This window comes from Vulpes lagopus, chromosome 8 (assembly GCF_018345385.1).
Source record: "Vulpes lagopus strain Blue_001 chromosome 8, ASM1834538v1, whole genome shotgun sequence".
NCBI lineage: Eukaryota > Metazoa > Chordata > Mammalia > Carnivora > Canidae > Vulpes > Vulpes lagopus.
The window spans coordinates 78,738,183-78,754,119 of record NC_054831.1 but is presented as its reverse complement, the minus strand read 5'-3'; the positions used below and the strand labels follow the sequence as shown (position 1 = coordinate 78,754,119).

Below are 15,937 nucleotides of genomic sequence, written 5' to 3'. Positions count from 1 at the left end.
GTAGATTACTCATTCCATTTTTAGGTAAATGTTACTGATAAGATTAAAAAAAACAAATTATGCCTCCCTATGATTGTACTAGATCACTACACATGATACTCTGAATATTTGGAACGTGACCTCAAGTTTTATCTTGTCTTTCCTTCACCGAGGTCAAGAATTTTGTTCCTCATATTGCCTGATGTTCAGATGCTTCAGCATTCTGGCCCCTGCCCTCCAAATAGCTTGAATTTATCAGTTTTCTCCTTAAAATTTGGTGCTGAGCCTGGAACCAGTATCCTCCAGAGATATAATCGAATTGTGCCAATGACCGTGGGTGGCACTGATAGCTTCTGTCCCGACTTCCTTGCTCCTTCCTGCTGCACCCTAGGGGTTTCCCTGCTAGGTCCTAACATTCGGTTACTGTAGCGGTTAGTAATGAGCTTACTATGAACTAAAAAGTCCAGGTGTCTTTTTCTTTTCCTACACAAATTGCCATTATGCCAGTTTCTTCTCACTCTTACCAGTGAAATTCATGTTTTAAAGATCATCCAAGTACTACACTTGACATCAATTGCTTTAAACTTTTTTTTAGTTGATGGTAGCTTATGAATCCTAGTTTGTTATATAACATCCAGGTTTCTTTTCCTTTATGTCCTCTGCCCTTGGATTTCTGAATTTTCTTAAACCCAAGCTTAGGACATGTGGCGGTGATGGCTACCATGGTCTTCCTTATTAGTGAAGGTGACTTCGGAGAAAATAGGAACAGTTGTTGGTTTACTCTTTTCTGTACCTCCTTTTGGAGAATTTGCTTAGCATTTTCTTCTCAAAGATCCTGCTCCCAAAGGGCCTCGCAAGTAGCCCTGTCTCCTCCACCTCAGGTGACTAGATTCAGCTGGATCATTCAGGTTTTCTTTTGGGGGATGTTGGGGCTGTGAGAAGGCAGCACTAATCAGTCTCTCTGTCTCGGTTAGGTTTCTGATAAGGGCTGCTGATGGATGTCCTCTAGCATGCCCTTAGAGGAACGGATGACCAGTTAGAAGAGAAAAGTGAAGTGGCTAGTCCAAGAGCAGAGACAGAGCCTACGTAAACCCAAAGAGAGACAGTGATGAGAGAGAAGTTACTTGGTTTCTGATGGGTCTGTGCTCTCGGTTATAGTTTCTCAAGGAGGCTGAGATTTTGCTTAAGCAAAAGTTTGAGTGGTCTTCAGTATTCATATTAGCCTGAGGTTCCCATCACTGTTTGTTTTGCTTCTCATTAAACTATGAGCCTCATGAGGGTGGAAATGTGTATTGTTTGCTGTCCACTGTATGTGACTCCTTGGGCAGGAGGGTAGCACATATGGAGCATTGAATACATGTTCGCTGAATGAATCGTCACCTACCAGGGACTGGCTCAACACCAGCAATTAGGAGTTGCAATGAAGTTCTGAGTCACTGTTCCCTTCCATCACTCTCTCTACCTTCTGCTAGAGTAAATTAGCTACAGAGAACGAGTATGGAATGCAGCTGTGTTCTGGTGGAGTGACACTATTACCAGATGTCCCTAGAGTTGACATCTTCCATCTGGGCTAGCTTGGTCCATAATCCCCATAAACCAGGGCATCACTGACTGTTCCTGTCTGGTGGGTAGCCAGAGTATCTCCAGAGGGACACATGAATATGTATCTCACATTCATATCTATAATGGTTCTGTTTCTCTCTTATCCTAACTCAAATGTTGTCACACTTTTATTATCAGGACAAATATATCTGTCCAATATCTGTCTTTCCTTAGGTCTTCTACCTTCCTGTTCCTTAATTTTAATTAAGTACACTTTCATTGTGATTTATGAATTCCAATAAATCCAAGTATAGGTTATATGTTACTCCTTATGCCAAAACTACAGATTCATTTTCTAATCTACACTCTATGCAATGTTGGCATCATTTTGGGTTTCTGCTACATGGAACATATTGCATCATTTATAGCCATGTACACATGTTCCTAGAAATTTGGCTAAAGGATGATTTGGGGGTCATCAATAGGGAGCCAGATATCCAGCTACAGTGCTATATGTAAATCCTGAGGATAGTGAATATTGTGTCTAATATTCGTATTGGATTTTCTTGCTCTCACATCCATTTCATCATTTGATTCTCACAACAGCCCTCTGACCTGGAATTATTATTTGTATTCACATTTTTTTTGACTGAAAGCAAGGCTCTTAAGGGTTGTATAATTTATTCCAGCTCACACAATTAGGGAGCTAGGATGCAAACCCAGGCCTTCTCTTCTACATCCTCTTAAACCAAGCTTGCCTAGTCTTTCTCACTGAATTGAATTTGCTAAGATCCAGGGTCTTCTGTGACTACAAGGGTGAATTTTAATCAATACTAAAAATAAATGTTCTCTGGGCCTCAGGCTAGGAAAATGAGCATCATGTTTGATTTTCATTCCACCCTCTAAGGTGAACCAAGTGTTAAGGGTTGGGAGAGAAAAGGTCAATGATGTTTTGAGAGATTAAGTTAGAATGTGAAAGGTCCAGAGGTCTGCCCTGCAGAGCCAGATCTCCATGAGGAAAAGGAATGAGGGCAGAGGAAGACTAACTGGAAATGCCACAGAACCCAAAGACCAGAGCATTCACAGGTACATCAGCTATTCACTCCACATATATACCTTACAGAACACGAGCTCACCCAAGCTACCTCCTCACTGAGCCTCCATGACTTATCTGGAAAATGGGTATAATGATGCCTGTCTTGCTTATCCCGCAATATGTTTGTGAGCTTCGAATGAGGTAATTCATGTGAAAGCATTTGTAAGTGGCTTCAAATATAAGGGTTGGGCCAGTGCTATCACTAATAAGATATCATCTTAAGGGGGCTTTCAGTTCTAAGATTGGAGATTCTCTTATCTTTCTTTGTCCGCATATTTCCCAGCTTCTCATTTTTACATTTAACCCAAACCAGGGCTAAGACATTTTTTAAGATGTCACAATTTTTATAACACTGGCAGATGGTAAATGATGATGTTAGCACCTGCTTCTCTACTTCTCTCAGCCTCAGTTCTTGGGACTCTTTAGCCATAGCCTTTCCAATAAAACTGGACCCATTTGTTTAGTGTTCCTTGACCTCCTTACTTCTGTTTCTGTGCCTTTTCTGGAATCATGTCTTCTATCTGCAAAGGCTCTGCTCCTCTAAAAAAAAAAATCCCCTTTCTGATAGGTTTTTTTTTGTTGTTGTTGCTGTTGTTGTTTTTTTGGCAAACCCTCCCCTAATTCTGAGGACACCATTTTTCTTCCTGTTGACACTTTTAATTAGAATCTTACTCACTTGGACTTTTCTTTTTTTTGAGTGTAGTTTCATGTACTTATACTTTACCTCCAAAAATTATAAAATAAAAACCCAGGAAGTGCCTGCATTAGGCATCGAGGGCTTGGAACTTCAGTAGCTTTTGTGCATGCCACAATGCTTAACAAAGGGCCACACATTCCAGGGCTGTTCCATCTACATCACCAGCTATATGGGGTTAAATGGTGGCTCCTGAAAAGATAAGCTCATATCCTTAATTAAGGATCTTGGAATGAGATCATCTTGGATTATCTTGGTGCCCAAGTATCTTCCAAAGAGATATACAACGAAGACAGAAGAGGTGCAGGGAAATGAGAAGGCTGTGGGAAGACAGAGGCAGACAGGAAGGATGCCACCCAAAGCCAAGGAGCACCTGAGCCACCAGATGCCAGAACAGGCAAGGAAGCATTCTCCTGGAGAGCCTTGGGAAGTAGGATAGTCCTGCTATCAGCTTGGTTTTAAACCTCTGGGCTCCAGAACTGTGAAGGAATAGACTTCTGTTTGTTTAAGCTGTCAACTGTGTGGTAATTCTATAGGAATGCTTTAAAACTAACATACTTCTTTGATGAACAAACCCAGACATCATAAATCCAAGTGGTCAGAAGAAGGAAATTAATAGAATCCCCTTGTTAACTTCATTGCCAAATGGACAGTTTGGGTCAGTAAAGTTACACATGGAGAGCTGAATGGTTTTTAATGCAAGCCAGTCTCAGTCTCATGTACTTGTTAGATGACCTCTTCTTAGCTTTAATTATTTTATGGTATCTTTCAAGGTTTCTCTACAACTTCAGTGAATACACTACTAAATAAACCCAATATTCTGTCTTGGTGTATAAAATTCTGTCTTATTGGTTCATGATTTCTCATACATGGACATAGGAAGGGCCCTCAGGTAGGTACAGTTTGTGACAGTAACGACAGTTAAGGATGCTATTGGTCTTTTTGTTCTGAATGTCAATTTATAAGGTGAAATGTTAGAGAAAAGCACTGTGCTATGGAGAAGTGGACTGTATGGGGGCATGTGGGCTTTTCTCTCAAGAGGTTTCTTTCAGCTCTAAGACATCTTGCTCTTTCTAATCTTTTTTCCTCTCTCCCTCCAATCCATGCAACCTACACAAGCTACTGAGACCCCAGTGCTGTTATATTTTGTATATATTACAGGCATTACAGATGTAAAGAGAAAAAAACCCATAGATTCAGATCAGGGTTTTCAATGTTCTGATGGGTATTTTTCAATTTTCCTGGAGATTAAGGAATTGTACAAAACAACTTTTTCATGTCATTTTTGTACAGAGACCAAAAACAACCCAAAAAACCCCCCAAACCAGCCCCATTATATCCAAAGATTGCCAAAGAGACTGCTTAAGAAGAATGACTTGCACACCTCCCCTAAGACTCTATTCTGTGACTTGAAATAGGGCAACTCTCCTGTGACTATGCCCTCCGGGAATGGAGAGTTTTTTTTTTTTTTTAAAGATTTTATTTATTTATTCATGAGAGAGAGAGAGAGAGAGAGAGAGAGAGAGAGAGAGAGGCAGACACACAGGCAGAAGGAGAAGCAGGCTCTGTGCAAGGAGCCTGATGCACAACTCAAACCTGGGAATCTGGGATCACGCCCTTAGCCAAAGGCAGATGCTCAACCACTGAGCCACCTAGGTGTCCCATGGAGAGGTTTTTCAAAGTGTTTGCAGCCTACCCTATAAGTATCTCAATATTGACCATCTCTGATGGAATGTTTCTGGGTTGTATTACACAGTTTTCTGCCTTCAACACTCAGTGTGGAGCATCATTTAACCTTTCTTTTGTGGAAGTATAGTTGACAGAGAATATTATATTTTTCAGGTGTACAACATAGTCATTCAACAATTCTATACCCTATGCTATGCTCACCATCAGTGTAGTCACCACTTGTCCCCATATGACACTTTAGCAAGATTGTTGACTATATTCCCCATGCTGTAATTTTCATCTCTGTGATTTATTTGCTTTATAACTGGAAGTTTGTACCTCTTAATCTCCATTTATTTCACTGATCCTCCCTGCCAGTCTCCCCTCTGGCAACTAGCAGTTTTCTAGCAGTTTTAAGAATCTGTTTCCGGGGCATCTGGGTGGCTCGGGCAGTTAAGCGTCTGCCTTCTGCTCAGGTCATGAGATCCAGGTCCTGGGATTGAGCCCCATATTGGGCTCCCAGCTCAGCAAAGAGGCTGCTTCTTCCTCTCCCTCTCCCTCTTTTTGTGCTCTCTCTCAAATGAATTAAAAAAAAAAAAAGAATCTGTTTCTGATTATGAAGTCTGTTTCTGGTTTGTTTGGTTGTTTTTTTAGATTCCACATATAAATGAATTCATATGGCATTTGTCTTTTTATACTTAGCATAATATCCTCTGGATTCACATTTTGTAAATGGCAAGATTTCATTCTTTTATATGTTTGAGTAATATTCCATTGTATATTTATAGAATATCTTTTTTTATTCATTCATCTATTGATGGACAGTCCTGTTGCTTTGATAGCTTGGCTACTGTAAGTAATGCTGCAGTAAACATATGGGTGCATGTGACTTTTCAAATTCGTGTTTTTGTTTTCTTTGGATACACACTAGAAGTGGTAATCCTGGGTGATATGGTATTTATATTTTTAATTCTTTTAGGAAACTTCATCCTCTTTTCCATAGTCTTTTTGATTTTAGACCTTCTGATGGGTGTCAGGTAATACCTTATTGTGGTTTTGATTTGTATTTCCTTGATGATCAGGGGTGTTGAGCACCTTTTGTGTCTCTTGGCCATGTGTTCTTCATAAAAATGAATATTCCTGTACTTTGCCCATTTTAATCAGATTATTTTTTGGTATTGTATGAGTTTTTTATGTATTTCTGATATTGCACACATTGCAATTATCCCTTATTGCATATATTATTTGTAAATATCTTCTTCCATTCAGTAGGTTGCCTTTCTGTTTTGTTGATGGTTTCCTTGCTGTGAAAAAGCTTCTTAGTTTGATATAGTCCCAACAGTTTCTTTTTGCTTTTGTTTCCCTTGTCTTTGGAGTCAGATTTAAAAAACACCATTAAGTCTGATGTCAAAGAGCCTTATTTTCTATGTTTTCTTCTAGGAGTCTTATGACTTCTGATCTAAAATTCAAGGATTTATCCACTTTGATTTTTTTGTGTATGGTGTGAGAAAGTGGTCCACTTTCCTTCTTTTGCATGTAGCTGCCCAGTTTTCCCAACACCAGTTATTGAAGTTTTTACTTCCTTTGTCATAAATTAGTTGGCCATATATGCATGGACTTATTTCTGAACCTTCTATCCTCGTCCACTGATCTTTGTATCTGCTTTTGTCTTAATACCATACTGTTTTGATTACTATAGCTTTGTAGTAGAGTTTGAAATCAGTTTGATACAGCTTTATTTTTCTGTCTCAAGAATGTTTTGGCCATTTGGGGTCTTTTGTGGTTCCATAGAAATTTTAGAATTTTTTGTTCTAGTTTGGTGAAACATGACATTGAAATTTTGGCAGGAATTACACTGACTCTGCAGATTGCTTTGGGTAGTATGGACATCTTAATAGTGTGCTTCCAAACCATGGGTGCCAAATATCTTTCCTTTCATTTGTCATCTTCAATTTCTTTCATTGGTGTATTACAGTTTTCAGTGTACATGTCTCTAACGTCCTTGGTTAAATTTATTCCTATGTATTTTTTTATGTAATTGTAAATGGGATTATTTTCTTGATTTCTCTGATACTTCATTATTAGTATATAGAAATGCAACAGATTCTATATTAATATACTAATTATTAATTTTGTATCCTGCAACTTTATTGAATTCATTTGTTAGTTCTAATAGTTTTTTTCCTAGGATCTTCAGGGTTTGTTTTTTTTTTTACATATAGTATCATGTCGTCTGCAAATAATGAGTTTTACTTCTTTCTTGCCAATATAAATATTTCTTTTTCCTGTCTGATTCTAGTACTATGTTGAATAACAGTGGCATGAGTGGACATCCTTGTCTTGTTCCTGATTTCCTGATCTTAGTCAAATGCTTTTACTACACCTACTGAAAAGATCATATGATTTTTATTTTTCATTTTGTTAATGTGGCATATCATATTGATTAGCAGGTATGTATCCTTGCATCCCTAGAATAAATCATATTTGATCATGGTGAATGATCTTTTTAAAGTATTGCTGAATTTGATTTTTTGATTATGATTCAATTTCGTTATTCATAATCGGTTCAGATTTTCGATTTCTTCTTGACTCAGTCTTGGAAGACTGTATATTTGTAGAAATTTATCCATTTCTTCTAGGTTGTCCCAATTTGTTGGCATGAAATTTTTTTGTAGTAGTCTCTTATAATGCTATATACTTCTGTGGTGTCAGTTGTAACTTCTCTTTCATTTCTGATATTACTTATTTGGGTCCTCTCTCTTTTTGTGATTAGTATGACAAAAAGATTGCCAATTTTATCTTTTCAAAGATGCACTTCTTAGGTTCATCTTTTCTAGTATTTTTTTGTTGTTGTTGTTTCTATTTCATTTCTCTTTGCTCCAAACTTTATTATTTCATTTTTTTCCCTATAACTTTGGGCTTTGTTTATTCTTCTTGTTCTGTTAGGTTTAAGTTTAGATTTTTTATTTGAGGCTTCTCTTGTTTATTGAAATAGGCCTGTATCACTATAAATCTAACAGCTTTTCCTGTGTCCCAAAGATTTTGAAACATTGTGTTTCCAGTTTCATTTGTCTCCAGGTATATTTTATTTTCTTCTTGATTTCTTCATTTAACCATTGGTTGTTTAGTAGCATGTTGTTTAGCCTCTATGCGTTTGTATTTTTTTCCAGTTTTTTTCTTCTTCTGAGTTCTAATTTTATACTGCTGCGGTTGGAAAAGATGCTAGATGTGATTTCACTATTCTTAAATTTATTGAGACTTGTTTTATGGCTTAACACATGATCTATCCTGAAAAATGTCCCATGTGCACTTAAAAGGAATGTTTATTCTGCTGTTTTCAGATAGAATATGCTGTATATATCTGCCCGGTTCATGCGGTCTAATGTATTTAAAGCCATTGTTTCCTTATTGATTTTTCTCCCTGGATGTTCTGTCCATTGATGTAAGCAGGATGTTAAAGTCCTCTACTATTATTGCATTATTGTTAATTTCTCCCTTTACAACCATCAATATTTGCTTTGCCTCCTATGTTAGGTGCTCCTATGTTAGATACATATTTGTAATTGTTATGTCCTTTTGTCGGATCCATCCCCTTAAGTCTCTCATTACAACCTTTGTTTTAAACTTGATTTTGTCTGATACAATCAGTTATTTTTTTTTCCTTCTATTTGTATGGATTATCTTTTTCCATCCCCTTACTTTCTGTGTGTCTTTATATCGGAAGGGAGTCTCTAGTAGGCAGCATATAACTGGGTCTTGTTCTTTATTCAGGCATTTCTGTCTTTTGACCAGAGCATTTAGTCTGATCACATTTAAAGTAATTTGATAGGTATGTACTTATCTCTATTTTGTTAATTGCTTTCTGGTTGTTTTTTGTAATTCTCTATTTCTTTCTTCTCTTGTTCTCCTCCCTTGTGATGACTTCCTTTAGTGTTATGCTTGGATTTCATTCTCTTTAATTTTTGTATATCTATTATAGATATATATGTCTCATGGTAACTCCATTTATATAATACCATCCTGGATATATAGCAGTCTATATTAAGTTGATGGTCACTTAAAAGCAAACACACTACATTCTTAGTCTTTCCCCTCCATGTTTTATATTATGTTCTATTTTATGTACATTTTTATACTGTGACCTATTAATTTTTGTAGATATAATTGATTTTACATTTTAACCCTCATACTAGGTTTAAAAGTGATCTATATGTTTACTTTTACCAGTGATTTTTTTTCCTTTCATAATTTTCTTCAAGGCCTTTTCTGTTGAAAGAAGTCCTTTTACCATTTCTTATAAGGCTGGTTTGGTGGGGAAGAACTCTTTTAACTTTTGTCTGTGAAATTCTTTATGTCTTCTTCAATTCTGAATGATAGCCTTGTTAATCACAGGTTTCTTCCATGCAGCACTTTGAATATATCATGCCTTCTTGCCTTCAAAGTATCTGCTGACAGCCTTATGGGGTTTCACTTATACATAACTAGTTGCTTTTCTCTTACCTTTTTATAGATTCTCTTTAATTTCTTACATTTCAATTATTTTTAATTATTTTGTGTCTTGGTGTGGACCTCTTGAGTTCATCTTGTTTTGGACTCTCTATGCTTCCTGAATCTTGATGTCTGTTTCCTTCCCTAGGTTAGGGAAATTTTCAGATATTATTTCTTCAATTAAGTTTTCCAACCCCTTTTCTCTTCTTCCCTCTCTTCTAATACAAATGTTAGTATAGGGATCCCTGGGTGGCACAGCGGTTTGGCGCCTGCCTTTGGCCCAGGGCGCGATCCTGGAGCCCTGGGATCGAATCCCACATCAGGCTCCCGGTACATGGGGCCTGCTTCTCCCTCTGCCTGTGTCTCTGCCTCTCTCTCTCTCTCTCTCTCTCTGTGACTATCATAAATAAATAAAAATAAAAAAAAATGTTAGTATACTTGATGGTTTCACAGATGTCCCTTAATCTACGCTAATCTTTTAAAATAAATAAATAAACACATAAATAAATTTATTTGGCATGAAATTTTAATAAATGAAATAAATTTATCTATCTATCTATCTATCTATCTATCTATCTATCTATCTATCTATTTATGGGGGGGGAGGAGAGAAAGGGCAGAGGAAGAGAATCTTCAAGCAGACTCCAACCTGAGCACGGAGCCCAATATGGGGCTCAATTCTCACAACCCATAAGATCATGACCTGAGCTGACTGTGCCACCTAGGTGCCCCTATGCTAATTTTTTAAGACTCTATTTTTCTTTTTGTTGTTCATCTTTGAGTGCTTTCTATACTTTGTTTTCTGGATGCTGATCTATTCTTCTTTATCTTCTAATCTGGTATTGATTCCCCCTAGTATATATGTCATTTCTGTTATTGCATTCCTTATTTGATTCCTTTTTTGTATTTTCTGTCTGTCGAAGTCTCACTGAGTCTATCCACTTTTCTCTCAAGTCTGATGGCATCTTTATGACCATTATTTTGAACTCTTTGATTGCTATCTCTACTTCGTTTGGTTCTTTTTCTGAAGTTTTGTTTTGTTTGTTAGCTTGGAACATATTCCTTTGTCTCTTCATTTTGACTTTTTGTTTATTTCTATGAATTAGGTGAAAAAGGTACCTCCCCTAGTCTTGAAGGAGTGACTTTATGTAGGAATGTCTTCTGTATAGACTGTGTATGCCTGGGTTGGTCTGTCTAGAAAGCTTCTTGGAGGGATGGCTGGAGCTGAAGCAAGTACAGGCCAAGAGTTCTTGGGGCATTCTGCACTAGGGCTGCCCTGGCAGGATGGCTGGAGCTAAAGTTGGTGCAGCCTGGGGTTTCCTGGGACACTCCACACTGATAGGTAGGGTCCTGATAGCGTAGCTAGAGTTGTGTGGGCATGGGTCAGCATGCTGCATATAGAGGGTGCCCTGGCAGGATGGCTGGAGCTAAAGTGAACAGAGGCTGGTATGTCCTAGGGCAACTTGCATTAATTTGCCCTGCTGGGATGGCTGGAGCTGGAGTGGGCATGACGATGTGTGTCCTAGAGTGCTTTGCATTTATGCTGCCTTGGCTACATGGCTGGAGTTGAGGCAGGCACAGGTGGGGGGCTGCCTTAGGAGGATGGATGAGGCTGGGTACTGGCACCCTGGGTCTTATGGAAACAGCAGCCTGGCTAGAGTGCCTGGACCCTGTTCCTATCTGCACTATCAAGGTGGAGGGAAAGCTTAAACAGTGCCAGCACCCCTCACCTTGGAGAGAGAGTTCTAGCAGTTCCTCCACTGTTTGGTGAACATTTTAGGATTAGTAAATGGGTTTCCTTCACTTAGAGTCTAGTTGTCCTTTAAACCACTGTGCCTCCAGCTGGGCAAGTCTACATGGCCCTCCTCAGTGCCATCTCTCCTCCCCTGCAGTTGGTAGTGTTGGGGATGGGGCTCCATCATTACTGTGCCTCTATCCTTTATTGAGGAGAAGCTGTCCAGCTGGTGCTCAGTTCTTCAGGAGGAATTGCTCCTTTATGTATTGGAGTAGATTTGTGTGTCCATGAGAGGAGTTGAGTTTAGGGTTTTCCTCTGATCCCATCTTGGATCCCCTCTTACCACTGAGCTTTATTGATGACTCTGGGTCAGTGTTATGAATACTTGCCACAGAAGAGCACATGATCCCACTCTCCTAGAGCACCCCCCCCTTTTTTCTTGCATCTTCCGTTTAGGTCAGATTCAACATGCCCTTCTCACTATGCTTGTTTGGCCAGCCTCCTGTCTAGCTCTTTTTTATTTTATTTTATTTTATTTTATTTTATTTTATTTTATTTTATTTTATTTTATTATTTTATTTTATTTATTTTATTTTTTTATTTTTTATTTTTTTTAAGTTTTACTTTTTTCTCTATCCTCAGTGAGTCAGAAATGAGACAACTAAGCTTTTGATGATTTCTATGTTAAATAAATGTCAACTCTATTTTGAGAAAGGAGGTAAGGAGATTAAATAGCTTTCCTCTAAGAAGGATGCGAAAAGATGGTATACGATAGAGATAGTTTGGATGAGTATACACTCATGACAGAGGGTACATTGACTTCCTATACACTTCTACAGGTGTAGGCAAGAAGGTTTCCAGAGGTGTGTTTGGGTGTTTAAGGGAGAGTTCTCCTCCCTTACCCAAGAGGAGAACATTCAGTAAGCATTTCTAGTTGGCGCAAGCAAAAACAGGAAATATGAAAAAGGCAGAGAGAGAAAGCCATAAGATGCCAAAGAGAAAGCATGGCAATGGAAGGAGAGGAGAAAAGTGGAAGTGACAGGGAGAAGAATTGTCAAGATTAGAATAAAGAACAAAATGAGATCAGAACCTTACTGCTTTTGAGACTGGAGTTTCTGACTTGATTGTCATCACCATGGGTATGGAACTTCCTGCCCCAAAGTACACTCGCCATTTCACATCACTACAGTGGCTAAATTAACTGGATAGGGAAATCCAGATATCTCAGTATGTGTTTCCAAAGAGTAAAATTTACCTGTACACAATTCCTTTGGAATGAAGGAATTGTAGACCGAGAATGATTTCAGCAGCATAGAACCTGAAGGAAGGAAAATCAAAGTTGAGTATGGATGCATTAATGGAACAAAATAAAATCCCCATTTTGTATAGTGAGTTTTCTGTCAAGTACTGTCCCACGTGTGTACACACAACTTTGTACATCACTTTATTCAGTCTTAACAAAAGGGAGATGTCATCCATTCTACAGGTGCAGCCCCAGCACTGAGAGGTTGAAACAAAGAAGGTACCTTAAGTTAGTCTTACCTGTACTAGTGCTTATTTTTATACATTAAAGTTAATGTTCAAACTCATTTTTTTGCTAATAAAACACACATGGACATTAAATGTAATAGTGTAAGTATTAAGGGAAAATAATTTTCCCTTTTATTTTAAACTCTGCTCAGAGCTCTTAGACCTGCATTCAGAGTCATTTCACATAGACCTGAGTTGTTTATGGGCAAGAAATGCAGCCCAAAGGCAGAGGCTAGGATATTGGAAGATAGGAGTGAGATGCTGCTCTCCATCTCCAGTGATGACAGACACCTGGGAGGCATTGAAGGCACAGCAGACAGTGTGTCTGTGATGGCATTCCAGAGGTAGTGAGGAAGGCGGACTGAGAATCCTTTGGCACAAAAACTGCCTGATGATTTCTCTGCTGCAGAAATCCCATTAAAATATCTCTGGGCACTTTGCTTATGGTTCCTGGAAGTGATGAGCTTAGTGGTATGCTAGCCCCTGGCTTTGACAAAAAGCCGTTTCAGTTAGCGTTTCTGTAGGAGCTGGTAGGACCAGTCCATCTTTCAACCCAGCTCAGCATAAACTACTCAAAGTGCTCATTAGGGGCTAGTGAAGATTACTGAGCATCAGGCAAAGAAAGCTAGCATGTACCTATATTTTTAAGTGGGCCTAGTGGCACAGTTTTCTTTTTTCTGAATGTCACAGTGGTTTTATCACTGAGGAAAGAAGGCCCACAGGAGGAAGAGTGGCAGGGGATTCTGTGGGACTCAGCTGAATTCACACCTGCTAAATGCAGCCTGCCCAATTTCACTTGACGCCAAAGAAGGTGAAGGAGTAATTCTCAAGGAGTAAAAGCCTCTTCTGGTTTCCTAATACTCATGCCTCTGGAACCTTCACATTGAGCTTCCCATTAGTTAAAGCCTTAGTTAAAAGTTTTAGTTGAAGCTTCATCCCCATGACCACCTTTTAAGATCTGTGTTTCATTTGACTACTTCTTTTCAAAGGGCAAATATTTGCCTTTGTGTTTATTTAGAAGTGTGGTGAATTGGGGCAGTTTCTTAAGAAATTAAGTCATTGATTTCAAAACACGAAGAAATGAAACAAAATGCATTCCAGTTTAAGCTTCACAAATTGGGAACATAGTTACCTTGTTTGATATGTCCCCAGAGGGTTACCCTGACCTGGGAAAGTGCCACATGGGAGAAATATTCTGTGGGTATCATGGGTACTCAGTACTTGATAAGAACAGTGGAAAAACCCCAAACCCTTTAAAAGGCTCTTACGTTGCTCTGGAAAGATCAAACTTGTGGCAGCTTTGGATGTGGTACATTAAGTCTCCTCCATTGAGATACTCCATCACAAAAAAGAGGTTTTCCTAGGAAAAAAACAAAACAATTCCAAATCAGCTTTTTAAAAAAGAAAACAAGGACTACTTTTTAAATGGATTTAGGTTATTTCAGGGAACCAATTTTGTCTTGAGATCACTTATAAAAAATCTGTCAAAATAATTTAGCTGCAGACCAATATCCCTGATGAACATGAGTGCAAAAATTTTCACCAAGATACTAGCCAATAGGATCCAACAGTACAGTAAGAGGTTATTCACCACGACCAAGTGGGATTTATCCCAAGATGCAAGAGTGGTTCAACATTTGTAAAACAATCAACATAATAGATCACATCAATAAGAGAAAAGGCAAAACCATATGATCCTCTCAATAGATGCAGAGAAAGCATTTGACAAAATACAGCATCCATTCCTGATTAAAACTCTTCAAAGTGTAGGGATAGAGGGAATATTCCTCAGTATCATAAAAGCCATTTATGAAAAGCCCACAGTGAATATCATTCTCAGTGGGGAAAACCTGAGAGCCTTTCCCCTAAGGTCAGGAACATGACAGGGATGTCCACTCTTACCACTGCCATTCAACATAGCACTAGAAGTTCTAGCCTCAGCAATCAGGTAACAACAACAAAAAATAAAAGGCATTCAAATTGGCAAAGAAGTCAAACTCTCACTCTTCTCAGATGACATGATACTGTATATAGAAAACCCCAAAGACTCCACCCCAAGATTGCTAGAACTCATTCAGCAATTCGGCAGTGTGGCAGGATACAGAATCAATGCACAGAAATCAGTGGCATTTCTATACACCAACAATGAGACTGAAGAAAGAGAAAGTAAGGAGTCAATCCCATTTACAGTTGTACCCAAAACCATAAGATATCTAGGAGTAAACCTAACCAAAGAGGTAAAGGATCTGTACTCCAAAAACTACAGAACACTTATGAAAGAAATCGAGGAAGATGTAAAGAGATGGAAAAACATTCCATGCTCATGGACTGGAAGAATAAATATTGTGAAAATGTCAATGCTACCCAGGGCAATTTACACATTTAATGCAATCCCTATCAAAATACCATGGACTTTCTTCAGAGTTGGAACAAATAATCTTAAGATTGTGTGGAATCAGAAAAGACCCTGAGTAGCTGGGGAATGTTGAAAAAGAAAACCAAAGCTGGGGGCATCACAATGCCTGATTTCAAGCTGTATTATGAAGCTGTGATCATCAAGACAGTGTGGTACTGGCACAAAAACAGACACATAGATCAACGGAACAGAATAGAGAACCCCGAAATGGGCCCTCAATTCTATGGTCAACTCATCTTTGACAAAGCAGGAAAGACTATCCACTGAAAAAAGGACAGTCTCTTCAATAAATAGTGTTGGAAAAATTGGACAGCCATGTGCAGAAGAATGAAACCAGACCATTCTCTTACACCATACACAAAAATAAACTCAAAATGGTTGAAAGATCTAAATGTGAGACAAGAATCCATCAAAATCCTAGAGAACAACACAGGCAACACCCTTTTTGAATCTGGCTGCAGCAACAACTTCTTGCAGGACACATCTATGAAGTCAAGGGAAACAAAAGCAAAATGAACTATGGGGACTTCATCAAGACAAAAAGCTTCTGCACAGCGAAGGAAACAATCAACAAAACTAAAAGACAAACTACAGAATGGGGGAAGAGACTCACAAATGACCTATCAGATAAAGGGCTAGGATCCAAGATCTATAAAGAACTTATCAAACTCAACACCCAAGAAACAAACAACCTAGTCATGAAATGGGCAGAAGATTCACCAAAGAAGACCTACACATGGCCAACAAGCACATGAAAAAAATGCTCCGCATCCCTTGCCATCAGGGAAA

At 38.5% G+C, this 15,937-nt stretch overlaps 1 protein-coding gene across 4 annotated transcripts in view; it reads right to left on the bottom strand.

Annotated features, from left to right (window-relative positions):
• PRKCQ (protein kinase C theta) overlaps positions 1-15,937 on the bottom strand; it is a 171,584-nt gene that overhangs the window by 21,957 nt on the left and 133,690 nt on the right. For all 4 annotated transcript variants that reach the window (XM_041767935.1, XM_041767934.1, XM_041767937.1 and 1 more), the window contains 2 exons: positions 14,001-14,092; positions 12,458-12,520 (listed from right to left, as the gene is read on the bottom strand). In XM_041767935.1, the coding sequence (XP_041623869.1) occupies positions 12,458-12,520; positions 14,001-14,092 (155 nt within the window). The remainder of the gene's footprint in view (positions 1-12,457; positions 12,521-14,000; positions 14,093-15,937) is intronic.